The sequence below is a fragment of the Lathamus discolor genome, chromosome 2, assembly GCF_037157495.1.
Source record: "Lathamus discolor isolate bLatDis1 chromosome 2, bLatDis1.hap1, whole genome shotgun sequence".
In the NCBI taxonomy this organism is placed as follows: Eukaryota; Metazoa; Chordata; class Aves; order Psittaciformes; family Psittacidae; genus Lathamus; species Lathamus discolor.
The window spans coordinates 6,025,250-6,052,151 of record NC_088885.1 but is presented as its reverse complement, the minus strand read 5'-3'; the positions used below and the strand labels follow the sequence as shown (position 1 = coordinate 6,052,151).

The 26,902-nt window shown below is 47.5% G+C and overlaps 2 protein-coding genes and 1 non-coding gene across 8 annotated transcripts in view; 1 reads left to right on the top strand and 2 right to left on the bottom strand.

The window, feature by feature from the left end:
* SACM1L (SAC1 like phosphatidylinositide phosphatase) overlaps positions 1–3,585 on the bottom strand; it is a 30,398-nt gene extending 26,813 nt beyond the window's left edge. For both annotated transcript variants that reach the window (XM_065665599.1, XM_065665600.1), the window contains exon 1: positions 3,378–3,585. In XM_065665599.1, coding sequence (XP_065521671.1) covers positions 3,378–3,430 — 53 coding nt within the window. In that variant the 5' untranslated portion in view covers positions 3,431–3,585. The remainder of the gene's footprint in view (positions 1–3,377) is intronic.
* Positions 3,586–3,819: 234 nt separating this feature from the next.
* TRNAR-ACG (transfer RNA arginine (anticodon ACG)) lies at positions 3,820–3,892 on the top strand. Its single transcript has one exon. It is a non-coding gene; the product is annotated as a tRNA-Arg (tRNA).
* A 1,112-nt stretch (positions 3,893–5,004) lies between these two features.
* LIMD1 (LIM domain containing 1) overlaps positions 5,005–26,902 on the bottom strand; it is a 33,684-nt gene continuing 11,786 nt past the window's right edge. Inside the window, exons 3-10 of one of the 5 annotated variants that reach the window (XR_010609775.1) lie at positions 16,593–16,660; positions 15,426–15,488; positions 13,861–13,991; positions 12,781–12,832; positions 11,878–11,946; positions 7,846–10,948; positions 6,506–6,576; positions 5,005–6,404 (exon numbers count right to left, since the gene is read on the bottom strand). Coding sequence is in view for 2 of the 5 variants with exons in the window: in XM_065665596.1 (XP_065521668.1) it covers positions 10,811–10,948; positions 11,878–11,946; positions 12,781–12,832; positions 13,861–13,991; positions 15,426–15,488; positions 16,593–16,660 (521 nt within the window). In the remaining 3 variants the exon portion in view is untranslated. The other 4 variants (XR_010609774.1, XR_010609773.1, XM_065665596.1 and 1 more) reach the window with 4 other exon arrangements.

Genomic DNA, 26,902 nt, shown 5'->3' with positions numbered 1-26,902 from the left:
TCAATAGATTTAATTCCTACAATACAAAGGTGAGAAAGAAAGAAAGTGTGATTCCCAAGATAGAGGCAAAAGAGAAGAAAAGCAACAACCACTGCTTGCTTACACCAAGTGTAAAGTCAGCTTAATTTACAGTTAAGTGAGATAGTGGTACTTTTTATTTGTGTATTTGTTGTGAAGTTTCACTTTGTTAGTTGGATTACAAAGCAGTCTTGTATACCATGAAGGTGATACAGAATTGCATCCCACATTTTAATTGGGTTGATCTTACAGACAAGAATACTCCTGTGTTCAGGTACTGCATGAAAGAAGACCCAGTGTGCTCTAATGGCAACTAAAGATAGTACTTCACTCAATACCACTTAAGCCTTCTAGGCCTCAACAGCCAAACCCTTACTTCAGTAATTGATTATTTCACCATAAGTACTTAACATTGCTTTAATGCAGGAACCTCTTCGATGTCAACCTCTAAATACTATAATAATGCAAGCCAAAAGCACGCCCTGTACTGTGCAGCAATGGCTTTGCTGTACTCAAGATACCAAAGTGGTCTGCAGCGAAGTAACAGGAAAGACATTAGTATAAGCAGAGTCCCAACAGCATGTTAAGTAACAGTACCAACACACTGACGGTTTCAACACCCCAGAGATTCCAGATTTTCTAGGTGAGCAGGTGTGCTAATTATACATCTACCATAAATATTACTCCTCAAGCAGAAACAGCTCAAGGAACTGGAACATCTCCCATGGAGCAGTAGTTGATGGAGAGAGAAGAAAGGGAGTATAATGCCAGGATTAAAGAAAAACAGTAATGGAAATACCAGAAAAAGGCATGGATTAAAGGCACAGCTTTATAATGGCTATTCCCAGTTAGGTTTTGCTCAAGATGACAAGTAATTTGCTGCACAAGTTAATGCCCTCCTCAAACAACATCCCTGAGCTTCACTGTGAAATCCACTTAGTTCAGCAAGAAAAAAAAGGATGCATACTGCTGTTTCTAGAAGTATTATCCAAGCTCAGTTTAGAGAGCAAGAAACAAAAGAAGACAAAGACAAGCTGTACTTTTGGACCTCTCCCCAAATTACTGGCGAATTGGACTGGTAGCTTTACTACCATCCACTAGCTTGCTACCTGTAATAGCTGTTTGAATCTACAACTTGCTCCTGAGGCTACAAGAAGCAGCTAAGTAAGTATAGCAGTGACACAGATGACATCTATGGGTAGCAGTTTTTAGGTTAGCAGTTCTCCCCAGTAATTGCTGGTGTAACTCAACCAGCGCCAAAAGTAGCACAGACATTAGACATCAGCATTTTTACTGGTATCACCTGAACTTCAATGATGACACTGATCAAGGCTCGAGTCTCCACTTTTGATAACATGGAAAGCACAAGGTTTGCATTGAGAGCTAGGATCTGGTACTGAATGTACCGAATGGGACCCTGAGGAGCACTACAAGCAGTGAAGCTCCACACAGGGCCACCAGACTACCCAGAAGAGGTGAGCTGCAGAATCTTACTTTTTCATAGGGAGAAAGAGAAGTCAGCTAAAAACCCACAACACTGTCACCACTAAACCCCCACACTGGACTCTAGCCTGGATCTCTCAGAACAACATTCTCCTTTGACCTTGAATACTGGTAAGGTGACTCATCACCCAAGTCATGGTCCAGTATCTTAAAATGCTTGGTAGAAAGTCTATAGGCATTACCATGCTTGGTGTAATCACACAGAGAAAAGCCCATTTTGCAGAAAGCAAAACAGTTCTGTTTTCAAGTTTATAAAGCAAAAATACCTCATGTTAAACTACATTTGAGACAGCCTCGTTCTAAACAGACCAAAGCTTACTTTTAGTGAGGATTAAACTTTAAATGAGACAATTCTTTACCAGCCTGTATCCAGAGAAGTGCTTTCACTTAAAGAGACTCTCAGTAGGAATGACTGCATTGCAAGTCACACAACTGCTACTCATACTTTTCTCCTCTGCAGGCAGAAAGATCACAAGTTCAGCTTAAAGACAGACAAACACTGTTTAGGTGACAAGAGGAAAAAAGAGCTTTCTGCCAAATAAGCAAGTCTTTCAACCATCACTGAGGATCTTACTCCTCAAATCATCTTCAGTGTCTGTATACCCTCGCTTAGCTACCTAATCAAAATAAGGAAAGAAGCCCAGTGATTTCTAAACACATAATGGCATTATGACAAACTGTTTATACAGATCTCTAAGGAAGACCTACAGATGTTTGCTCTGAATCCAAAATATGACTGTCAAATGAAACTTAACAGAGCATTAAGTACAGTTAAATCAGGCTTAAAAATCACTTTCAGAACCTGCTGCCCGAAAATGGCACCAGTAACTCAGTTACACACTTTCAAGCTAATATTTAGAGGTCAGAAGCCTGGGAACGCCTTTAGGACACACAAGGACATCTCCCTCTTGGCTTCAGTCAGTCATGAAGAGCTTCATAGAATCACAGAATAGTTTCGGTTGGACCTTAAAATCATTAGTTCCAACCAGAGTCATCTTTCACAAGGTTCATCCAGCCAGCATGAGGACTTGGAATGGAAACACCTCTTCAGATTTAACTTTGCATTGCTTTGGTTATGCAACTTCTTTCACTGTGTAAAAGGCAGGAAGCAAACGTACAAGCCCAAAGGGTTACGTTCTCCCCTAAACCCCTTGTTTTAATAGGAAAATAAATTACACCAGCAGTCACAGTTGGCACTACACAGGAGAGCCCCACAAGTTAAAACCATCAACTGGCACCAAAATAAAGCTGTGCTGATGGGCACGCACACCTAAAGAACCTTCTGCGGGCAGGAAATATTGCATATACAAAGCTTCCCGTTCGTACCAGCGCTCGGGTGTCTACAGCAACCACCTATGAGGGAAGCAGGCGGCAGCCGGGGCTCCCCACCACCTCCTCCGTGAGCCCAGCTGTGCCCAGGGCAGCGCACCGCGCCCAGCACACTGAGCACCCACACGCATCAGCCTTCCAGAGGGCAGGGAGACCGACACCCGAGCTGCTGCCGGGCTATCAGATGGACAGCCAAAGCGGAGCGGAGCTGCACCCGCGGCCAAAGTCCTCCTCCTCCTCCTCCTTCTCCTCCCGCTCCGGGCCGCCGCACGCAGCCGCTGCCTCGGGCCAAGCCCTTCGCGCTGACCCGGCTGTCCCGGCCTGTCCCACCCCGCCCCGGGGAGGCCCCGAGGCGGGGTGGGACAGGCCGGGGCACCCGCTTAGCGAGGGCCGGGCCGGGCAACGAGCCGCCGCTGGGCGCCCGGGGACAGCGGGTCCGTGAGGGGAGCGGACAGGCGCCCGTCGTCCCAGCGGCCGGGTCCGCTCGGTGACAGACCGCGCCCCCCCGCTCCCGGCGGGTCACTCACAGCTTCAGGCTGGCGTAGGCCGCCGCCGCCGCCGCTCCCGCCGCCGCCGCCATTCGGTGCCCCTCCTGCTGCCCCCGGCTCCGCGTCTCTCCCGGCCGCTCCCTCCCCTCCACACCGAGGCGTCCCCGGCCTTGAGGGACGGAGCCCCGCACAGGACAAACGGCCGCAGGAGCGCGACACAGCACCGCCGCCGCCGCCCGGACGGGAAGGGGGCGGGCCTGGGCTGACTGATTCGCACCACGATTGGCTGAGCAACCGCGCTCTATCCCCGCCCCCGGAGTGGTGATCGGCTGCAGGAAGCGGTGGGGATTGGCCAGTGCGCGAGTGGGGCGGTAGGCCACGCCCGAGAGGGTGGGGTTTAGGAGGGGAGGCTGCACTGAGCTGGCTGCCCCCTGCGGGGCCTGTGTTGAAGTGTCTGTGGGCAGGAGCCGTTTCTCGAGCAGGGCCAGTGGCGCAATGGATAACGCGTCTGACTACGGATCAGAAGATTCTAGGTTCGACTCCTGGCTGGCTCGGCTGCTCTTTTTCTTCCACTTCCCCTGCTGAGCTCCATCCTTAAGGTGCTATCTGCACCCCCTCCGCTTTTGGACACCTCCCCACTCCAGAATAGACCCACTCTGGCCTTCCCCAGCTGCCCAGGACATCTGGGGTGCTCTGGAGATCCCTACAAAGCATCCGGGGGTTGGATGTGCGGTACAGATGTTTGTGTTCTAGGCAGCCCTCAACACAGGCTCCTGTGGGAGGGGCTGGTGTCCATGTGGGCCTAGGGAGACACCCCAGGTCTGGGGGTCTGCATGGGGCAGGCCTCCTGGCCAGTTTCCCACTGGATCCAGCCCTTTGGGTATCATCCCAGATCTGGGCATCATACCCTCTCTGGAGACATTCCAAGCCTACCTGGACATGTTCCCGTGTAACCCACTCTGGGAGGCCCTGCCCTGGCAGGGGATTGCACTGGGTGATCTCCAGAGGCCCCTTCAACCCTTAGGATCCCCTTGTTTTGGAAAGCTTGCCTTGAGGAGGGGAAAGCCTGAAGTATAATTACCCACAGTCCTATATATTTGCTTCATTTTAGCTGATAGTTCCATGCTCCTTGGTGCTGCTTGCCCATCAGCACTTACGCATCCCATCTTCAGGCGTAGGGTTGGAACTGGATGATCTTAAGGTCCTTTCCAACGCAAACCAGTCTGGGATTCTATGATTCTATGAGGTCTCACAGTCACTGGTAGCAGTGAAGCCCATGGGGCACCACACGGCCACCTCCTCCCAAAGCCACAGGAACTCTCTCCCCCTATGGAACCATTCCCACCAACGCCACAAACAAGCCCCCCCATGCTGTGTCTGGAGCTTGCTGCCACATCCCTCCCCAGCTCCTCACACCCAGGTCTCCCTGTCGGGATGCAGGAGCAGGACAGCCTCCGACGGGGCTGCAGCAAAGACCAGTGGCCTGTGAAGGACTGGAAATGCCCACTGAGGAGGCTTCCCTCACCGGCCCCTGCTCCAGCTACTGATGGGATGGGGTGGGGGCAGAAGGCAGAGGCTGGGAAACCATCATTCCACAACATAACTCCCTCCCTGGGGACGCTGTGCAATGGCAATCATCATTCTAGGTAAGACTTGACGCTGAGCATCGCTTTACCGTATTGCCTTTAATCACCAAAATCACAACAGCTCCCGCTGCCGGCCTTCATTCCTTTATAAATATGTAACAGCACAGAAGAGGGCTGTGTTCAGAGGTGGCTGAGGGTAGTTACACCACCACAAATCCTCAAACACTCTTTCCCGGAGCTGAGCTTTGAAGGAAACAAATGAAATCATTAGTACCGTTGAGAATCATTAAGCCAGGCTCTGGATTTGCTTCCCGGATACAGAAAACCACAGCCTGTGGGAGCATGCCCAGGTCTGGCTGTGCTCCGCAGACCTGCTGCGTGGGGACAAGGGTTGGTGCCACCAGGGCTGGGAACTGCAGCCTGGCCATCCCTCCACCTGTGGATGCTCCCCAGGGCATCCCTGTGGTCAGCCTTCGTGGGGCTCTATGCTGTGTATGTTCATGTGGAGATAAGTTTCTTCCCATCTCTCAACTTGCATATGGCTACATGAGCTTCTGGCTGCCCTGGAAGAAGGCAGGGTGAGGGGTTTTATTGCTCCACTTCTCCTTAGGAAAAGGGTGGGTGAGCAGGTCCAGACTCTGTCTGGGCTCACGACAGGATGCAGGAATGGAAAAGAAGAATGAACACATGTTATGTGATGAGAAACACAAACACCCTCCCAGCTTTCTCAGTGACAGGCCTCAGAGGATGGGGGAAAAGGGATGTGGATCTGGTCATAGCCCTTCCCTGCCTGCAGGTACTGACTCCAGAGATGTTTCCTCAGTGATGCAGCCTGGGTCAACTTGTCCTTATGCTCATACACAGAAAGTTGCTCAAAATGCATCTGCAGGCACTTGGCATGGGCACAGAGGTGTGAAAGGCAGGGCTCTCACTTCCATGTGCGCAGACACGACAGCACACATCACCCCAAAAGTGAACACAGAGCACGCAGCCAAGGCTAGCATGTGAGAAGAATGGCCCAGACCAGTGTATGGAAGTGTGCTTCCCCTCAAAACCCCCTCTAATAAATGTTCAGGAATATGGTAACCAAAAGCAAGTCCTTCACATCCTTCTTGCTCTGTGCACCCCAGAGCTGCAGACCATACTGTTTATCAAACAGAAAAGCTGGCAGTCCATTCCAGCGATCATTTCAAGGCCACTCTTACACTGCCACAGATTCATCCTTAGGTATGTCTCATCTGTAGTAACACCACTCTGCCTGTGATCCAGCACTGATCCATGCACACACATAGATCTTCATGTACATGTGCAGCCTTACTGGTTCCAGTGGGACTGGAAGTTCAATGCAGATGGAATTCTTCATGTGATTCTCTTAGCAACAGCAGTGGAGTACAGAGTCACTGTATGATGATACTCAGGTGATGTGGAGGTCAAAGCGTGTGCCAGTTTCCCTTTAAGCAGTGCCCCAGGTTTGCTGTTGCTGAAATAAGAAGGTGGTCAAATTTCCAGAGGAGAGCAAAATAAGGACTGAATCCATCAGGAAGCGTGTGCCTGCCATTCCCCTCAGGGCTGTCAACTCACAGGACAGAGGTGGAGGTCCCAGCAGCACTTATGGGCAGACCCAAACACCGAAATTCAGGGATGTCAAGTACCTGCTAACATCAGCACAAGGAGAAAGCATGGGAAGGTAATCACTTCTTCCTCTCGGCAGCCAAAGATAACCCTGTCTTTTGAACAGCCAGCCAGACCCATACCCACTCTTTCCAAGTCTATTTTCCCCCTTTCAAGGCCCAATGCTGATGAAATTCCACCATTTCCAGCCTAAGGAGCCGTTCACTTTGTAGTCAAAAGATCTACAAATAAAATCATTTAAACCCTGGAAAACTGGGAAAACATTTTAAAAGCCCCCAAGCAAAACTCAGAAAGAGGCACAGACCTCATCAGATGCTCCTCACAGCCTGCCTGAAACTGCTGCTCCCTGTGTTTAACACCAGTTTCCTAAATCACTAGAACACGTGTTTCTTACGTTTTAAATCACACACAAATGTCTATAGCTAGGCCTTTTCACCAGCTTTTATGCAAAAAAAAAAAAAACAAAACAAAACTATTCAAATGAGGTTTTGTGTTAACAGCATGATCTGAATGGGAAAAAAATCTATTAAGCTCTGGTTCCTGAAAGCAAGTTCCAGGGAATTCACTTGAGTAACTATTTGCATGTGAATTGCTCATTACCAGCACAATGGGACTTTCAGGGGTCCCTTGCCCTAAAACCAGCCAGAAAAGCACTCTGGGGGAGGAGATAGGACTAACTTTTCATGGCATGCTTCAGCATCTCAATAAATAGACAGCAGGGTTCATAGGAACCCAATGCAGAACCCAGTGTGTATGAGCAGGAGACAGGCAGAATTGAACACCTTTCCTGCAGCTCCTCCGCAGAGGACACAAAGCCACACAGCTCCAGCTCCAGAGCTACCTGCCTGCCTGAAGAGAGGCAGCAAGGGCTTGCAGCTCCACTGATGCCTGGTGGAGGAGTCAGGAGGAGAAGCCTTCCCTATGCAAGAAACACAGGGAAGTTTACCCCTTCTTTGGGCACTAGAACAGGCAGCCCAGAGAAGCTGTGGCTGCCCCATCCCTGGCAGTGTTCAAGGCAAGGCTGGACGAGGCTTGGATCAACCTGGTCTAACAGAAGATGTCCCTGCCTGTGCAGGGGGCTGGAACTGGGTGATCTTAAGGTCCCTTCCAATACAAACCAGTCTGATTCTATGATTTCCGAATCCCAGACCCACTGTCAAGCAGCTGCAGGGCCAGAGACAAGCTGGGGACAATCAACAGGGACTCAAGATACCCACAGCCTTGGAGAAATAATGAGCTTAAATGAATTCTAACTGACAAAGATAAAAGTGGAGCAAGTCAGCACACACAGGGCAATGCAGTAGATGCTTCAGCTTCAAACCCACAAGCTCACATGCTCCATTTTCAGTAGCTTCACACTGTTGCTTCTAGCTCTGTAAACACAGGAAAAGAGAGCATTGGCACTTAATAATTGACACAGGACCTCAAAACTGAAAGTAGGGCAGCCCTCATTTCCCCAGCGCTGAGGGATACACGATGGATCAAGGCCAGGTTGGCCAGGGCCTCAGTGTCACCCAGTGTCTAGTGTGGAGTGTTCCTGCCCATGGCAGGGGGTTGGAACTGGATGATCATATGGTCCTTTGCAACCCAAAACAGTCTGTGACTCTATGGCTGGCAGGAGTAAGGAGACACTGCGTGGGAACAGCTTCCCAGTGATCAAAGGGGGCTCCTCCAGACAGCTCACCAAAACCAGGTTGCTTGAGGCTTTCCACGAAGGAAAATGGCTCTTCTCCATCCTCCCTTCTTGCCTGCAATTTTGGGGTTGTGCAAGAGTGAGGCCGTAGTTTAAACTGCAGCTAAAAAGAAAGCACCAGTCCCACTGGTGTTTTCAGATCTTTCCAAAACAAAGGCAGGAAATGCTCTAAAACCCAAGAGCTAGCAAAAGCATGAGCCACAGAACAGCTGATCTCTCACAGACAGTAACAGGCAACCAAGGCTGCTGTTTCCAGCTCACTTCCAGAAGCCACTTTGATACCTTGCTGCCAAAGGAAGCTCAGGGACAGGACCCACCTGCTTGGGAATGAGTTATCTACCAGGTGTTATGTCCCACCTCAGTCCCTTCTGACAGTCCTAAGAGCACAGTCACACCTTGAAACCTGCTCCCATCCCTCACTACCCAGCATTTGGAGTCTAAATTTAAGGCCCTATTTGGGGTCAATTTTACCCCCTCTTAAATCACATGTGCAACTCTCCAAAGATAAATATGCCCCAGAGCCACATACACTGCATTGGGAAAGTTTTCCCTGTTGAGCTTTCAGTCTCTTACTGGTGGGCTGCAGAGCCAAGCTACACCAAAGCTGGAGCTCCTGGTGGTTCCCAGCACAAGACTGACCTCCAGATGTGTGCTGCCATCCCCAAGAGCAGTAACAGCAGGCAGAGGTAACTTGCAGCAGGATGGGGCAGAAGGCTGGATAGCCTGTTGGCCCCATCAAACTCCATGCCAAAGCTTCCTGAGGCGTGGGCAGTTTGGGATGTTCACATTTCAGCCAAGGCAAGCCATACAGACGTGTTGGAAGCTGCTAACAGGTCACTGGTCTCCATTTGTTTTACCATTCAATACTTAGCACAGCATTTTGTACCACACAAATTGAAGGCCCATGGTGTGTATTAGCAGAGACAGGCAGCTTGTGGCTACCAAGTACCTGAGCTGCTCCTGATGGGTACACAAGGGAGTCTGTCTGACTACATGGTGTGATGTCCAAGCACCTACGTGTACGCTACTGATAAAGAGGTCTGGTTGAACCATGGTGGGTTCTCAGCATAGGCTCATTTTTGGAGTCCCAGTGCCACTGCTCAGCTAATTCATCATAGTTTCCTCACTAAAAAGATCTTCAAGAATGTCATGCTCTTGCCAGTCAGAACCAAATTTGCATCTTTAGCACAGACAGATGAGGATTTAACTCAACACAATACATTAGAAAGGGTAACTAAGAACCCCAAATGAACCTGAGGCTTTAAATTAAGAGCTTTTTCTTAAAGAAAAACTTTGTACCTGTACACGAGGGGCTGCACAGCTTTGGTACCTACAGAGCATGCCCTGCAGGCACACCTATCACCTAGGTAACACAAACTGGGGGAGCACGTTCCTTTGAGCCGGGGTCAAAAAGAGAAATAATTTGCCTTTCTGCTTTAGAGAGCAAGGGCCAAACTCTAATCCCTCTCTCATATAAGCTGTTGTTATTCATGGGAGCACATTTGTTTATACCAACATACTCATGTGAGTACAGCTTGTGGAGCTGGGCTCTAAATCCCTGTGAAACAAAGCCTTCATAAGGACCTTGAGCTCTAAATAAGCACCACTATGAAATGGCTTTGTGCTGGGTAAACACCATGGAAAGGAGTGACCAGCCCAGGGTCTGAGCTGTGGGGACCAACTGGGAAACTCGGGCAAGTGTCTGTGTAGGGAGAGCTTTTGCTCCGCAAACAGGAATGAGGATGGATTTCCCCTGTGTCCACACTTTCAGCATCCCAACTTTTCCTTTCCAAACATGATCCACTCTTCACTTGGACACAGTAGGCTGGCCCCTGTGTATCATGCTGACATGCAAGCCCAGAACCCCAAGTCATCGCTCAGCCTAGCTTGCTCCAGTCTTCTGTTCTGTTTGAAACCGGATGTTGGCCTCCAGCTGCCAGCCAGCATGCCTGGTTTGTGCTTGGAGAGTTGGTGCTTTTACAGCCATGCTCGATACCTGGGAATTAACTGAAAAGTCTGAGTGTGCCATTTTGCGCAGACCCCTTTCTTGTCTTTCCCTAAAGAATTAATAAAAAGAGAGTGTCTAAAAACTGGTATTAAAAGGTTGATGTCCTTCGGGGAATCTGATGAAATGTGCTTCTCAGGAAACTCTTAATGTAAGACTGATGCGATGTCCCCATCAAGCAGGCAGACGGACAAGCCAGCCTCCGGCTTTCTAATTGTGCATGGCACCATCTGAGTTCTTAGGCACGACAGCAAATTGTGCTTTCACTGAAGAATCTTCCACAAGGAGCTAAGAGGAATCTCCAGACAGCAGAAAAAGGCACGTAGAAGTAAACCAGTTTAGGTAACACACCACATTCTTGGTCAAGTAGACCTGGTTTGATACAGCTGGAACTCACAAGCATAAAAACCCTGGGAATCCAGCAAAAATCTCTCATATCCTTTTACCGGAACATCGCCGACTGGTGAAAAACATGCACAGGAAACCAAGTGAGGGTGGGGAGAGGGAGATCATGTAACCATCTTCTGTCCTGGCTTTCTGATGTCAGCCGTGCAGGCTAGTAGTGGTGCTGGTATGCAGCTGCTGGCATTGTGCCATTCTCTATGTGTTTCAGATGACAGGAGTGACAAAGCAAGTGTTCATCTAGTGGGTAACAGCGATGCCCGTCCTCGTCGTTCAGTTCCAGTCCACAGTCCTGCAAAGAGAAGCTCAAATTATGAGAGCATGTGTTCATCTCCCAGTGTCAGCTGGGGTCTGGCTTCCAGGAAGGTGATTCTGTGACAAGGACAGAAGACACCCACCCAACAGCTCCTTCTTAGTAAGTCCAACATGCGCCATGAGAAGGAAAACATCTGACACAGGCATTTTCAGGGGCAGCCATGTACACATTTGTATTAAGTAGCCTTATTGAATAAGCTTTATCTTGTGGCGAGGTGCAACACTATGTATTTTAAACATGCTCGTGTCTCCTTACACTCTGGGGTAGGATTCACCTCTTCACATTACTTTAATTGCAGTAGTAGCGATGTGAAACCAGCCTGCTGAGACACAGCCTCTTTTCACTGCATTATGAGCACAGGGAAAGAAGACATCTCTTTAATTCACAGCAGAGTATGAAGGCTCTCTGGGAAGCTCTGCACAGAGACCAAATGGTGTTTGAGAGCTGGCATCTCTTAGGACTTTTTGTGCAGCCATAACCTTTCTCCAGCCCCAATGACACATTCATTTCCCAGGAGACTAAAGGTAACTTATACTGCACAGGATCAGTCATCACTTTAGCACTTTCGAACAATCTGACTTGGAAATCAGATACACTAATGTGATCTGGAGCTCAAGGCTTCTGAAAGCCAGCAATAAACCTTATTAAGTCACTACATTTCCTTCATTAACAAATAAGCTGCCCACAACTTTATGATAGCAAATGAAATTGCAGCTGAGACACATTGCTGCAAAAACTTCTGTATTCAACGGGACATTTCTCAGCCACTGATACAAAGGACACATAATGCAAGGTCTGAATTGCTCATCTACAGCCATTGGAAGGCAGGAGATTTATTTCTATCTTAAAAATAAAAGTAGTTATCACTATGAAGTGCTCACTTCCTGAGAAAGCTGCTGACCTACCTCACAGTGATAACATTCCACATGGTAATCCTTGTCCATGGACACAACCCGAATGGTCTCATCAGACCCCTGCAAGCATTCAAGCAAAAGAGTAATTACAAAGGACTGCAGCCGGATCTGACACATGCACTCTGTTGACTGCTTCCTGCAACAATGGGAATGTTGGGGAAATTAATGTGGGCTGCTGGTTGGACACCCCAAGTAAATCCTGCCACCTGCAGTTATTTTCACAGTAAAGCTTCATCACCGACTGACTGCAGATATCCTCTAAAATGCAACACCAGAAATGTAAAATTCTCTCTGTTTAACAGTCACGTCTACCTCAAATCACACATTATGGATGCCCCATCCCTGACAGTGTTCAAGGCCAGGTTGGATGGGGATGGAGCAACCTGCTCTAGTGGAAGGTGTCCCTCCCTGTGGCAGGGGGTTGGAACGGGATGAGCTTTAAGGTCCCTCCTAACCCAAAATTTCCTATGAATCTATGCATATTGATTTGGTAATTTCAATATATCACATTTCTCAGCATTTTCAATTAGTTTCGCCCAAGATTCATCTCCTCCAAGTATTAAAATGAGTTCGTCCCGGAGGGGTCACACATGTCATTCATGAGTGCCACCAGCATTTATTGACATGAAGGAAGGGTATCCTGGACATAAAACTAGCAGCAGTATAATCCTGCAGGAGATGAAAAAAGCAGCCTGGCCCAGCAAGAGCAAAAGAAAGGTCACATCTCAACAACAGCATAATAACTCAGGTCAAAAGGTTGCACTTTGGGGGAAGTGATCATCTCTCCCCATCCGCAAGTATATTTGCCTTGTCAGGGGGTCAAGTGTGAAAGAGAGCAAGACCTGAAACATGATGCTTCCTCCCTTGAGGGGACATGCAATAAAAGGCTCTCACCTCGGAGGGCAGAATGGGAAGTCCACATGCTGCACATTTTGGAGCTAAAACTCTGGAAAGGCAACGAGAAATTGAAGGCAAGTTACGGATCAACATAAAAAGAGAGGCCTGTGTGTTGTCAGCGATATGATGAAAAGCTGCAGCTGCAACTAACTTATCCACAGGAAAGCTTTGCATCCCAAGATCATAAATTCATGTTAGCATTCATTGTAAGCAATGCTTGGCACATGTTGCTCAATCAGGCAAAAAGAGACCTTATCTTTTACACTCAGTGCCAGAAAAAACAACAACCCCCCTGTAAAATTCTTGGCTGCTACTGCGAGATTTGGAAGAGAAAATGAGGAGAAAGCGAGCAGGACCCATCCCCAGAGAAACACATCAGAACACAACATCATATGATAAATAAATAACATGGCAATGCATATCATTTCAGAACAACAGTGGCACATGGAGGCAACTCTCCTCTTGGCACAACACGGAATAGTTGCAGGAGCTGCCTGGGCAAGACTTAATAGTCTGCCTGCTCAGAAAACTGAGCAAAGCAAGCCAGAAGGACGCTCAAAATGTGCACAGCTCTAATATCGTAACTACCAGCAAAGAGCATTGCTTTTTTATTTTACTGCCTAAATGACAAGTGATTTTAAGTGGATTTATCAGCTGTTGAATTTGGAGCTGGATTAAAGTTCTGCTTCGCGGGTTCAGTGGTGATTCTTTACATGCAAACTCAGCCCTTCAACTACTCAAAAAGTAACTCACATTGATTTCCACAGGCATTCACAGTCTTACTTTAGAGCAAGACTAACTTCTGACATCACTGAACACCTCCTGACCACTATTCCTCACTATCTGTGCTTTGCAGAAGGGGCAGCTGAAGCCCAGGGGCTAAATGGCTTCCTCAGAGTTACACAGGAATCAATGGCAGGCCAAGAAGAGAGACACCTGGAATTTCTAGGGTCTAGCCCTATCCTCAAACTTGTACCTTCTAACCTGTCCCTATTTTACTAATCCACACTTCCTTACTAGCTGAAAAGCTGAATTAGAGGCTTGTTGATAGGAGCGTCTCTGCTATTTTGTCCTTACTTGTGGTAATCTCTGACACAGTAGATTTTGTTCTCAGAGTCTACAGTAAACGGCACACCATCCAGACACTCATTGCAGACCACGCATCGGAAGCAGCCTGGATGATATGATTTCCCTAGAGCCTGCAGGATCTGCAACAAACCAAGAGACGAAAAATGCATGTGAACAGCCAGTAAAGGTGAAAATAACAAACACACAGCTTTATACCAGGCTGCATGCTCATCGCTGGTTTGTGTCTCTTTTCAGGCACCTCATCTGAAACATGAGTTAAGAAGGATGGAAAGGGCAGCTGGAATCAGTATATATCACCTGGTTCCAGTGAAATGAATTATTAGCACGGGTAAGATAACAATTTAGAGTCTCAGTCAAGGCATTTAGCATTGCAAAGGATAGAAGTGATAGAATTTAAAGCAAAGAAAATAATTTCCAAAGCCAACAGGTGGAGAATACATAGCAGGATCACAAGGCAAGACATACCAGGCCAACAAAAGGAAATACATCTCTATACTCTCCGTGAGAGGCTGAAACAAATACTATTGCTAGGTTTTCATGGTCCCTTAGATATCAAAGAGCTTTGCCTGGCTTCCTAATTTACACAGTCTATGGAAACTGTTGAGATCAACAGCTGCAATTCACCTGCTGGCTTTGGGGCAGCAATTACTGCTTGGAGTACCATGGTCCATCAGCTGAGTGATAAGCCTTTGGAGTATAAAACAGCTTTTCCAATTGTAATGCTTTCCAGTGTAAGCAGGCAAGCAAAGATAATGAAGGATAAGCATCAGACAACCCTGGGAGGCGTGCTGTGAACTGACCACCCAGGAATTCCTCCTTTCTTTGCCTCAGTTGCAGTTTTACACCACCAGCTACATGATCATGGATTTGTCTCCCCCTGAATCACTCAGATCATGGCTGAATGCTGCCCAGTGCTGGCTAAAGAGCAGTGCTGAGCCATGACCCACTCTGTGTACATGTTGAATGGATGGTACCTGTTGTAGGACAACGAGAACTGCCTGCTTCACCACGATGTCCATGAACCTACTGAAGAGTTTGCGAGGACTCCTGCAGATCTAAACTGAGGTCTGGATCACATATTCTGGGTCAAACCTGTTCCCCAGAGTATCAGCACCCACAAAAACCAAGACAACAAGACAGTAGCTTTATCCTGAAGGCACATGGGAAGCCACAGGTTAACTACAGGAAAGGCTCAGCAGAGCCACACTGACACCCCACAGCAAGGGAGCACTTTGAAGCAGGAAGCATCGACAGAATCATGCAATACACTGCCCAGGGAAGCCCAAAAGGGTATAAAAGAGCCAAAGGCTCTGCTTTTAACATGCACTGAAAACAGGCAGAGAAAAGTCTCTTCACCATACACAGCAGGGTGAGAGCTTCACTTCCTTGCAAAGATCAACAAAAGCATGAGTGGATTTTCTGCTACCAGTCTCCCACTGGGCAGACTCCCATATGATAACATACACTACTGGCCATGAATATATTTTGGTTTTGGTGCATTCTTCCAAAAAGCTGTTAGATTTTCTTTGTTTCCTAGAGCAATTATCACTTACCATGTCCATTATCAAATGCCCACAAATGAAGCATCTGTCAGCTGACTGCTGGAAACCAGAATACTGCAAGGACAAAAATGAATTTCACAAGGGTGGTCACTCATAAGCAACAGCACATTGTGGGGTGTTATGTGCATGGCCCTTTCCTGTATTCCATACACAAGCTAAACTTTCCAGTGCTCTTTTCAGTATATGAAAAGCTCTGGATGGGTCCCCAGAAGATAACCTATGGAGACACCAGACTTCCAGTGTTCAGAAGGAGTTGGAGTTCCTGTAACTTCCAAGCTCTAAATTTAAGTTTAATTAAGTGTATAAATGAATACCATAAATGCACATGCAAATAAAGCATTTACTAATAAGACCTACATGCTTATTCGACCATGTGAATCTACAAGCCAGGAACTTACTTGTCTTTATCACGTATTCACATCACAATATCTATATATATATAGGCTCATAAGCCAAATTCTTCCTCTGGTTTCACTGTTATAAGTCTACTGAAGCTTCTACAAGGTCCATGGTATTGTCCCAGCTCCCTGTTAGGGTAACAATCAAGTCTGGCTCAGAGCAATATGTTGCTGCTGTTGCCAAGGTGAGGAGCTGCCTGTCACATCCACAAAATGCACCTTGAACACAACACATCATCTGTCTGAGGTTTTGGTCCTGTCTGAATAGTAGACATGAAAACTGGAAAAATTAAGTATTTTGGATGCATTTAGACAATCTTTCCATTTTCAGCCTGTGTACCATAGACTGACAAGAGCAAAGAAGATGAACTCTCTTCTCTCTCACAGAAACCCCTAGACTTACCCAATCAGTAGGCAAATATGACTTTTCTAAGTCTCAATGAAGGCTTAATCTGTAAGGACTCAGGGCTAGAAGGGTATATGGCTTTTTATCATCAAGTCCAGCCTTTACCCCAGCACTGCCAAGGCCACCACTAAACCATGTCACTGAGGGCCTCATCTACACAGTTTTTGGATACTTCCAGGGACACGTGGGCAGACACCATGGCTGGAGCAGGCCCTGAGCAGGTGGTGGAGCAGAAGGACCAGGCAGGATGCTGGACTAAAGTTGTGTGAAACCCAGGCAAAGCTGAGGCAGAAAGGCTGTGTGTCCACTGGGGAGGCTGAGATGTACCAGCACAAGGGTCAGCTGTGTGCTTACCAGGAAATCTTCTTCACAGAACACCTTCCCATTGACAAAATAAAAAGCTTTTCCCCTCAGCTTTCGACCTGAGGAAAAAAAAACACAGAGAGAAGAGAAAGGTCAGCAGAAAGCAGGGAGAAAACGTGAGCAAAAACTGGCTGCTGAGAAGCAAACAACCATGAAGGCATTTGAGCATGGCACAGCTGGAGAAGAGCATCCAACTCCAGCGCAGTCTTTCCAGCCTCCAGCCTGACTAACTTCATCTCCTCTTCCGCTGGCTGATGAACACGGATGGCTGGATCCAGGCAGCAGTCCCACCTGTGGGCAGGAGGAGGTTGCTTTGCAAACCTGGAGCACCTCCTGGCAGATCATAACACAAAATAACCTGGCAAAAGCCGATGAGGGTACTGGAAAACACCCCAGGAGATGAGCAAAGAGGAAAGACAAAAAGGCATGGAGCGTGTGATCCATACGTGACATTGTCCCTCAGAATGTCACACCTAGCTGTTCCTCTAGAAGGTGCCAGGTAAGCCACTGGAATACCCAGCCACCCAGTCTGCATGCAGCAGAGTGCAACACCAGGTGCCTCAACACACTCCTCTGCTCCCCACCAGCACCTTTGTCACTGCAGCTGCCAACAAAAGCTGGAAACCATTTAAATGAGTGGGTTTTTTTCAGACCAGAGTGTTGTAACAGAGACAGGATAACAACTCTTTTCCAAGAAACAATTCTACATATGAGGAAGACTTATATTTGCTGCAGCTTTTGTGTTTATGCCTCACATTCACTGCCTGTTTTCAGTTCACTAACTATGGCAACGTCTGCTCACGATGCCACCACTTCTTCTGAGTGCTTCCTGTTAGAGAAAAGGGGTAGGTTTTGTTTGCTCATAAAAAGCTGCTCTTACCCCTTTGCAGCACAGCATCCCTATTCAGCCAGCAGTTTGAATGCAGCCTAGCACTGGAGTGACTCTGCTTGTGCTGCTTGGTCAAGGAGCCCTAAACACATGCCTGGAGGCAGCGCCTGGGAACAGCAGGAGCAGGACCTGCTTGCAGGCTGGTTTTGGGACCTGCCAGGCATTGCTGGAAGGAAACAGGAACTGAGACATCAAAAGCTTCCTGCTTGATATGCTACACGTGGCATGTATCATAAAGTGATCATTGACTGCTGGGTGTATAAATGCTAATGGCACACCGGATGGGTCTGGAGGGCACATCTTGGTGCCTTATGGCGTGTACATACCTGGCAGCCTTTGACAAATAACCAAGGTTGCAAAGCTTTAAGGAAAGAAGAAAGCCAAGTGAAACCACTTCATAAACTACAATCTTTCCTGTCTCCTGTGCACACCAGAGGGCACTCCCAGGCTGGGGAACAGCTCCTGCTGCTCCTGGGGAAATGGAGATGCTCCAGAGGAGCCATGCCAGACCAACATTCCAGCAGCAGCTCTCAGTGCCCTGCCCAGGGCCCAGCAGGTGGAGGACGTGGCAGCGTGTTTGTCAAGGAACTAGCTCCAGTTTGCACATGCAGAATAGTTTGCACATTCTGCTGGAGAAGAGAAGGCTCAGGGGGGACCTTATCACTCCCTACAGCTGCCTGACAGGTTGTAGTGAGGGGGGGTCGGTCTCTGCTCCCAAGGAACAAGGGACAGGACAAGAGGAACCGGCCTCAAGCTGCCCCAGGGCAGGTTTAGATGGAGCTGAGGAACAATTCCTGCCCCAGAGGGTGCTCAGGCATTGGAACAGGCTGCCCAGGGCAGGGCTGCAGGCACCAGCCCTGCAAGTGTTCACACAGCGTGGAGACGAGGCCTCAGTGCCATGGGTTAGTGGTGGCCTTGGCAGTGCTGGGGAACGGTTGGACTGGGTGAGCTTAAAGGGCTTTTCCAACCTGGTTTATTCTATGACTCCATGCAGGAGCTTCTTGTCAGTTTAAAGCCATTCCCTTTGTCATGTCCCTACATTCCCTTGTATAAAGTCCCCCTCCTGTGTACCTGCCCTTCCACAGGTTAGCCTGGCATGCTCACCACCAGTTGCAGAGTCCCGGTTTCTGAGGAAGGGAAGGAGAGGCATGGGGATATGTGGGATTTGCAGAACCCTTGTCAATGGTAGTCATAAGCGAGTTAACAACGAGTCTAATGCAGCATGAAGTACCCCCAAAATCTCCTGATTTAAATCGGGATTTGGCTCCTAAAAATGAAAACCAAAATCCATTTGACTTTGATTTTAAATGACACGGTAGCGTGGGCTCCTTCTTAGTGCAACAGGCAGGAGATGCCCAAGTGACTTCCCACATGGATGCAATGTCTCTCCTTACAGACAAGCCTGCAGCGGTGATGAAAAACGTACACATGGAGCTACGCAATGAGGAGATGCTTCCCTGGACGAAGGCCCTGGCTGGTACATGAGCAGAAGGGAAGCCATTCCAGCAGGAGGGAAGAGGTTTGGATCACTGCCACCATGTCATTCTTGCACCGTGACAAAAAAAGCATTTACCAGCCATTCTGCACCCGGTATATTTTTAACCCCATGACATTAGCAGGTTAAGATTGATGGCAACAGCCCTTCAGAGAAGCTGTGCTGTGTCTGGGCTACTCGTTCAGTCGAGGTATAAACCCCTTTATAAAGGGTTCATAACTTGGCTGTCGGTGTAATATGGGCCCATGAAGAAGAGGTGCTGGCACCAACAGCACTTTGAGGTAAGGGGGGGATGATTTCATTAATTTTTCGGGGGAAGAGGTGGTCATTTTGACTATTTTTTGCTCCTCTCTATGAATCCCTCCAAGGCCCTGGTAAAAGTGAAGAGAAAATGTGCCAAAACCACCACGAGTCATCAGGTGCCCTGCAGCCACCATGGGAGTGGTACTTGCAAACAGCCTCTGCTGCTCTGAGCCTCTCCCTGCCACATCAGGATGGACTTCTGCAGCGTCCCTTTGAGGTGAGGAAGCATCTCCTCATTGTACACGTGGGAAAGCAAGATGCAGGAAAAGCTCACTTCCCCGGGCTGCGCTGGGGACTGTCCCAGTGGAGCTGGGAAATGCACGTTCTGGCTGCAGCCACACGAGTAAAACAAACAGCACTGGGACTGCCCCACAGCACAGAGCAGGGGGGTCAGCAGATCTGTCCCTGTGCTGAGCTTCCTGCCACGGCACAGTGCCTTAAGTTAAACACGTCCCTCTCAAAGTGGTACTTGTCACTGTGTGCATGCAGAGGCTGGCACAGGTTTAGCTTCAGCACATAGATGCTGTTGTAATTACACTGAAAGGAATGTAAACGGCCTAGAAGGAATCACATATTCATCACTGCTTACTTTAAATATGCATTACTTTAATACACGCATCCCACTGACTACAGAGTCAGTCTCCTTTGATAAACCCAGGAATATTCGTGCACGGCTTGCTGCTTTCAGGATCGACTGGTCTTAAGCTGCTGGCTCCTGGCCATACTTCACTTTCACTCCATCCTGAATTTAGCTAATGTCTCACCTGGAAAAATTCAGACAATTAAAATTCTTTGGCATTTCAGCCCTACCATCTTTACCTGCTGTGACAATCCCTGGCTCCTCTCCCATAAGCCCCGAGCTTTTATGTACTGCTCATCCCTCACACATCATCTGATGTATTTAGCTGTGGGACATTCTGGATGACCTCGAGGTCCTTTCAGCACCAGTTTTAGAGTATTTCGAGCTTAGTCACTACTGCCTTCATGCTAGAATAAACACACTTTGCCTAGCAGCTGAAAATAGGCATACCATCAGGCTGCACTCCCGGGATGCTGGTGCTTTTGTCCATCACTCTCTCAAATGACAGCTCTCTTCTTTTGAAGTTCACAAAGAGAGGGACTTGCAACAGCCCAAGGAAAATGCTGCGAGATGAATCATTTACTTGCTGAGGAGCTGGACCCAACTTTGTCTTTTGAAGTTGCTTTTCCATTACTTATTAAAAGGACAAAGGGGTCACAAACCCATGTTCAAAGACAAGAGACTGCTCTAAACGCATATAATGGTACAGGGTCGTGTCTGGATCCCAGTGCTCTATGGGGATGCACGACCAGGGGCCTGCATTGCTGGGCAGGCAGTGTGGACCTTACTTATCACTTCTCTATCACTGTAGGGCTTCCTATGGTGTTTGCACAGCAGATGGGTGAGAATCCCTGCAGCCTGGTAGCAGCCCTTGGGTCCCTTCCACGCTGACAGCCCTGGGTCCTGTCACTACAAAAATCAGGCCTTCCTGGACAGCCACAGCTGTAAGATAAATTTGGACATGTGATTACTAATGGCAGGTTCAATACAAAAGGGTTTCAGTTCTGGATTCACTGGATGTAACCTCCTGATGCACTAATGGGACAGCAGGCTAGAAACTCCATCTAGCTTTTAAGAATCCCAGACTGGTTTGGGTTAGAAGGGACTTTAAAGACCATCCAGTTCCAAACCCCTGCCACAGGCAGGAACACCTTCCACTACAGCAGGTTGCTCCAAGCCCCATCCAGCCTGGCCTTGAACTTCTGGAGTTCCCCTTGAATACTTTGCTGACAGGCTGTATGGTGTCCTAGCATGACAGACCAGGTCAAGCATCAAAGAGCTCTACTTAATCCCTGCCATCTGTCCCACTTCTGTCGGCCGCTGTTCAAGCTGGATGCAGCACTACGACTGGCACAGAAGTGTCAGTGTTTCCCACCTGCCCTGGGGGTTGCATGAAAGGGTCACTCAGGTGCCTGCACATCCTTCAAACAGGTAAATTCAGCCTGTGATCAACTCGCAGACACTCCAGGTCAGACCAAATCTTGGTGAAACCATGAGCAGGTGGACAGGATATGTCCTAGAATAAACTCTGCTAGGACATATTAGCTCCATTACCATGGAAGATGTTCAGCCTGTTTTCACATTTACAATACCAGCTGTATTGTATGTGTGAATAAAATGCCCTCTGTGCTCTCACCACACATTTGAGGTTGTAAAACCAAAAACCTCTTTGCATCACTCCAGGGACAGCCGCCCTGCTCCCCAAAATGCACCAAACCAAGGGGGCCACTGGAGCTGTCCCCCCGCCCCATCATCCACCAACTGGCATTGAAACACACAGAGGCTCAGGGGGAGAAGGAGGTGGAAGCAGTCTCTGTCCTAAGTGAATGAAAATGAATCAAAACTATACCAGAGAGCAGTTCTTAAATTTCCCTAGGTGTGGAAGATGCCTCAGTGCTTACTGAGCTACCCAGAAAATTATCATAGGTATCATTAAAACATTATAAGAAGACCTTATCGCTCTCTACAACTGCCTGACAGGAGGATGGAGCCAGGAGGGCCTGGGCTCTGCTCCCAAGGAACAAGGGACAGGACAAGAGGAAACAGCCTCAAGCTGCACCAGGGCAGGTTTAGATGGAGCTGAGGAGCAATTCCTGCCCCAGAGGGTGCTCAGGCATTGGAACAGGCTGCCCAGGGCAGGGCTGCAGGCACCGGCCCTGCAAGTGTTCACACAGCGTGGAGACGAGGCCTCAGTGCCATGGGGCAGTGGTGGCCTTGGCGGTGCTGGGGAACGGTTGGACTGGGTGAGCTTAAAGGGCTTTTCCAATCTGGTTGATTCTATGATAAGAAATCCCCTAAAATCTTTACAGCACAATTAATCCTATGCCTGTTCTTACCAAAATGCAGTACTTTGAAGGTGACATTATGAAATAAAAAGACCAGAAAGACTGGAAATTTATTCCATTAAAGGTTCCGACATTTTTCCTCACATTGTCCTAACGATTTCAGACTTTCAGCCAGCAATGAAACACTTGCAATCAAGTCAAACCACAAAAACGCTGGCAAAGCCCTGACTGCATCCCCTGTTGTGTGCTCTGAACACTTGCACTCTTCCAGCTGGGATATTTGCTGAGGACAAATGGACCATGCCAAAGCCCCTCCAGCTCAGACCCCGAAGCACTGAAATCTGGCTGGGAGAGGAACAAGTACTGTCATCCTACCGTGAGAGCTGCCCTGGCATTTCTCATCTATGGCAAGCACTTCTTGTGCCAAACAGTGATTTCTCACCAGCAAGCTGAGAGACTGAAAACAAAAAGCCAGCAAGGACAAAGCAGCAATTTAGACTGGAGCAGAAACATGCACTGATGCCTTCCCTGCCTTCCAGGCTGTAAAGTCAGGCACATCTGAATCCCTTCTGACATTACTTTTGCTAAAAATTATATACATAGTTTATTACACAGACTCTGGTATGATAACTCTATTGAGGGATGCTGAGTGCAATGCTATGCACTCCCCAGTTTGAAGATCTGCACATTTATCATGTGTGTTGATCGGTGTCATGGGTTTATGTTCAATTACAGGCAGTAAATGCTGCCTCCACTAGAAGAGTTGGCAGCTTCTTCATCTCAAGATAAGCATATACGTACATGTGCCACAGGGAAATGCACATGGCAAGGCTGGCTGTCCTGCAGCCCGGCATTAAGTCACAGAAAAAGGTGACTTTCTACTTGTAGAGTTATGTAGTGGTGCCAATAAAAACCATGACTTTGTTGTTGTAGGGTTTATATACCAATACGGGACATGCTTATTCAACATAATTAGCCCAAAGACACCAAGAGCTGCGCTGCTTTAAGTAGCCATGCTTTATAATCACTGCAGCCAGACTACTTAGCTCAAGCAGGGGGTTATACTCCCAGATAATACTGCTTTGGTAGTTTAGCTACTTCATTTAGTAAATGACACACAACTGCATTGTGAAATAGTAAATAAAATACATATATATACACCCAGAGGGTGGCAGGGAACAACCAACTGCCGTGTGATTTCAAGCTCTGCCATTGTCACAGCAGCCTTGTTACCCTTACACAGACATCAGCATTCAGCTGAGCTTACAAAAACCAGAAAAGAGAAAGTAACACACAGTGACGTTGCCATGTCAAAGGTCAAATTCTGCAGCCTGGCAAGCATGCAAGCTTTCCACCTCTTTGCAAGATGGGCCCAAAATCTGCTCCTCACTTTGGCTCTTCTGCTGTAGCTCAACATTGAACCTCCTTCAAACTACCTTGCAAGCAGTTCTTTCTTTCTGACTTCCTTCCTCGCCTACTGATTTCCTTCATAGTCATCTCGGACATTTCCCTTGCACTTTTTTAGCTTTCAGATTTCCTCTGAGGATCAAGCGGCTCAAATACAAGATCCTTATGCTTTGAATTATGCTGCTAGCAGAGCTAAAAAGGTCTGTTTTCCAGGCAGCCTGCAGCAGCTGGATATAAGCCTGGCTGAATACACTAAAACACAACAGGTTAGAGTAATACTATCTAGTTATATCTTTTATAAGATCTCCTTACTCCCCAAGTAACACACATCAACATAAGGAAACACCCACATCTTTTGTTTTCTGAGGAGCTATTAATAGAATCACAGCATCATTAGGGTTGGAAGGGACCCCCAACTGAAATGGTTAATGAGTAACAAACCATTTGACAACTACCACTGTTCGTCCAACAAACTGAAAAGCAAAAGAAAAGAAAGCCAAGACGGAAACAGACACCTTGAGCTTGCAGGAAACAGTTGTATGAGTTTCGAGGAGTTTCTTTTTTAACCTACTTTCATGGCCCTCCTGTAAAGCAAATATAATTTATTACTAATCCTGCAGTTCTGCAGAAAGAGGTTTTTTCCTCCCTCCCTCTCCAAAAAGCTGCCTTGTTTATGTCTCTGCCCTGTAACAAACAAGAAGATAAATGGGACATTTATGCCAAAGTAATCATTCTAAATCTGTTGTTCTGACCTCTAAGCCAAATTTTCTGCATTACATGCCAGTGGCTCAGATAAAACAGTACATTTTTTCCCCTGACAACTGAACCCTGTAACCTAGCATAGCTCTGCTCAACAAACTGCTCTATCACTGAACATATGTATATCGGCGTAGGAAATCTGGCACTATGAGGTATCATCCCTCAGACACACACTCCTTAGACCCTCTCAGTTTGCTTGTACTAGGGAAACCAATGCACATCTGGCCACAAATCCAACTATGAGCAACATTAGAAATCCTCACTAAAATGAAACCAGCAGGACAGAGGATATAAATATCTGGAGGACAATATGCTTTACCTTAATAGGTAATTTTGCCTATTTTACTTATTGGGGAATATTCAGTGTTCCACCAGAGAGAAATTTTAGGACTGAAATCACAAGCAACCTCGACTTCTCAAAGACAAGTTTGCACTGGATGGTGTCCAAACTGAACTCCACTTGACCTTAAAAGCGCTACTTACTTTTCAGCTAGAAACCAGTGTCTCCACACAGACTGCTCAAGATGTGCTTTGCAGCTAGACACGCACCACCACCCGGACAGATGTTTGCTTTTCTGTCAGATAAAATGGTCTCATCGTATTTACTGCAGCTCCAGGGATGACAGCAAGCCTGCAGAGAGGCATGCTCTCTCTCTGGGTGACAGCAGCATTTTCACTAGCCTTTTGTGCTTGGTTTTCTTCTTTCCATTTGAAACCTTTTGCCCCAGCATGTCACCTCAGCACATTTCTCAGTTACAACCTGGGTACGAGAGAAGATGGTCTTCACTTTGCGTCTTTCCGTCTTTCTAAGTCGTCAGCTGGGACCCACACCTTTTTGTCTTGCATTGGAAACCTTTGGAAAGGGTTGCCTTTTAGAATAAGCAACAAATAGCTATTCTATCAGCCCTCACCACCCCACTTCATCAGAAAGGGGATCAAGCTATTTTTTAACCAAAGACCATGAGAAGTAACCGCTGATTACCTCTGCAACTGCAAGTACCTCTCTAGTGCTGGTCTCCAAATAAAGATGGTAAAATCCATTCTAAAAGGAGGATCTGAAGTGTTTCCTTCTAAAGCACCAGTTGCACACTAGTAATTTTAGACATTTAAGTCAGCTTGAACCTGCTACTGGATTATTTTTAACAGGAGCTTTGTGTGCAAGGGCAGCTCAGAGGCTGCCCAGCCATGGAGGGCAAGAGGTCCCAGAAGAAAAGCCCTGCTTGCAGTCAGGAATCCTTTCTGCAGGAAAGGATTTTGAATTCATATATGAGAGGACAAAAGAGTGAGCTGCTGACTTCTGAGCCTTTAGGAAAGTGCTACCACATGCAAACACCACCTTTTCAGTCTTCCCGTCTTTGATCAGATGGCAGTGAAATGCTCTACTGAAAACATAGGTGAGGCAAGGCAGCTGGTGCTGGACAGCTGGGAAATGACCAGAGTTCAAGGTTCAGCTATTATTAAAAAGCATACACATCTTTCTATATTTATTCCCACTTTACAGCTCCAAATAAAACACATGCAGTCCTGATGAGCTTACAACTCTAAATACAACACAGGAAAAAATCCCTAAGACTTACGTGGGAAAACCAAATAGACAAGCACCACAAGGATTGTTATTACCTTTTCTGACACCACAGATACAGCTAAACTTCTAAAAATATCCTACTAGCCCTAGAGTTAAACATAACAACACTCTCTTACAAACACAGCTATGATTTGAAATCAAGCAGCCCATTCCTCACCCCAGCTCCATCACAGAACTCCTCAAAAAGCCATTTAGGGCTTACACTGCAGCATGCTGGACACTGCAGCAAGTTCAAGCGTGTTCAAGGCCAGGCTGGAAGGGGCTGGGAGCAACCTGGTCTAGTGCAATGTGTCCCTGCCCGTGGCAGGGGGTCAGAACTGGATGAGCTTAAGGGCCTTTCCAACCCAAACCATTCCATGATTCTATAAGCTTCCAATGTAGGTCTGACAAGTGGCTGGGAGCTCAGTGGGGCCAGCTGAACTATTTACCCTCCTTCTCAGGGCCCATCATTGTTGCTCCCAGCCTGACACCTTGGCACAATAACCAGCTCCCTCCCTCCAATCACCAGAAAGCAAGCTGGCAGAGACATGCCCTGCATCTTGGGGCATGGCTCCATTTCTCCAGAGAAAAAAGAAGCAGGATGTGTAACCTGGGTCATTCATGCACTTGGATGCTTTAGCTAGAGGTCCCTCAGAAGAGCAAAATGATTTTAGTGAGTAGAAGTAATACATGCACTGAAAAAAGTCACTGGATGGACCATGGAGCAGTTCCATGTGAAAAGGTGCCTCTGCCACTCACTGAGCTCACTGCCAATGCCCTCGGTACAGAACCAACCTGGGAGCCCTCCCTGGGGTCTGCAGACTGAAAGGCCAGAATGGCTGTAAGTCTGATGTGACAAATAAATGACATTTATGCTAGCTAAGGCATATTCACTGCCACTTTGAAAAAAATATTCTTACAAGTAAGGAAATGTGGCTGAGGAATGAAAACAACCGCTCCGCATGCCAGAAGGCAGATGGATGGCACAATCCAAAGTACCTTTTCTACATGCCTTGCAG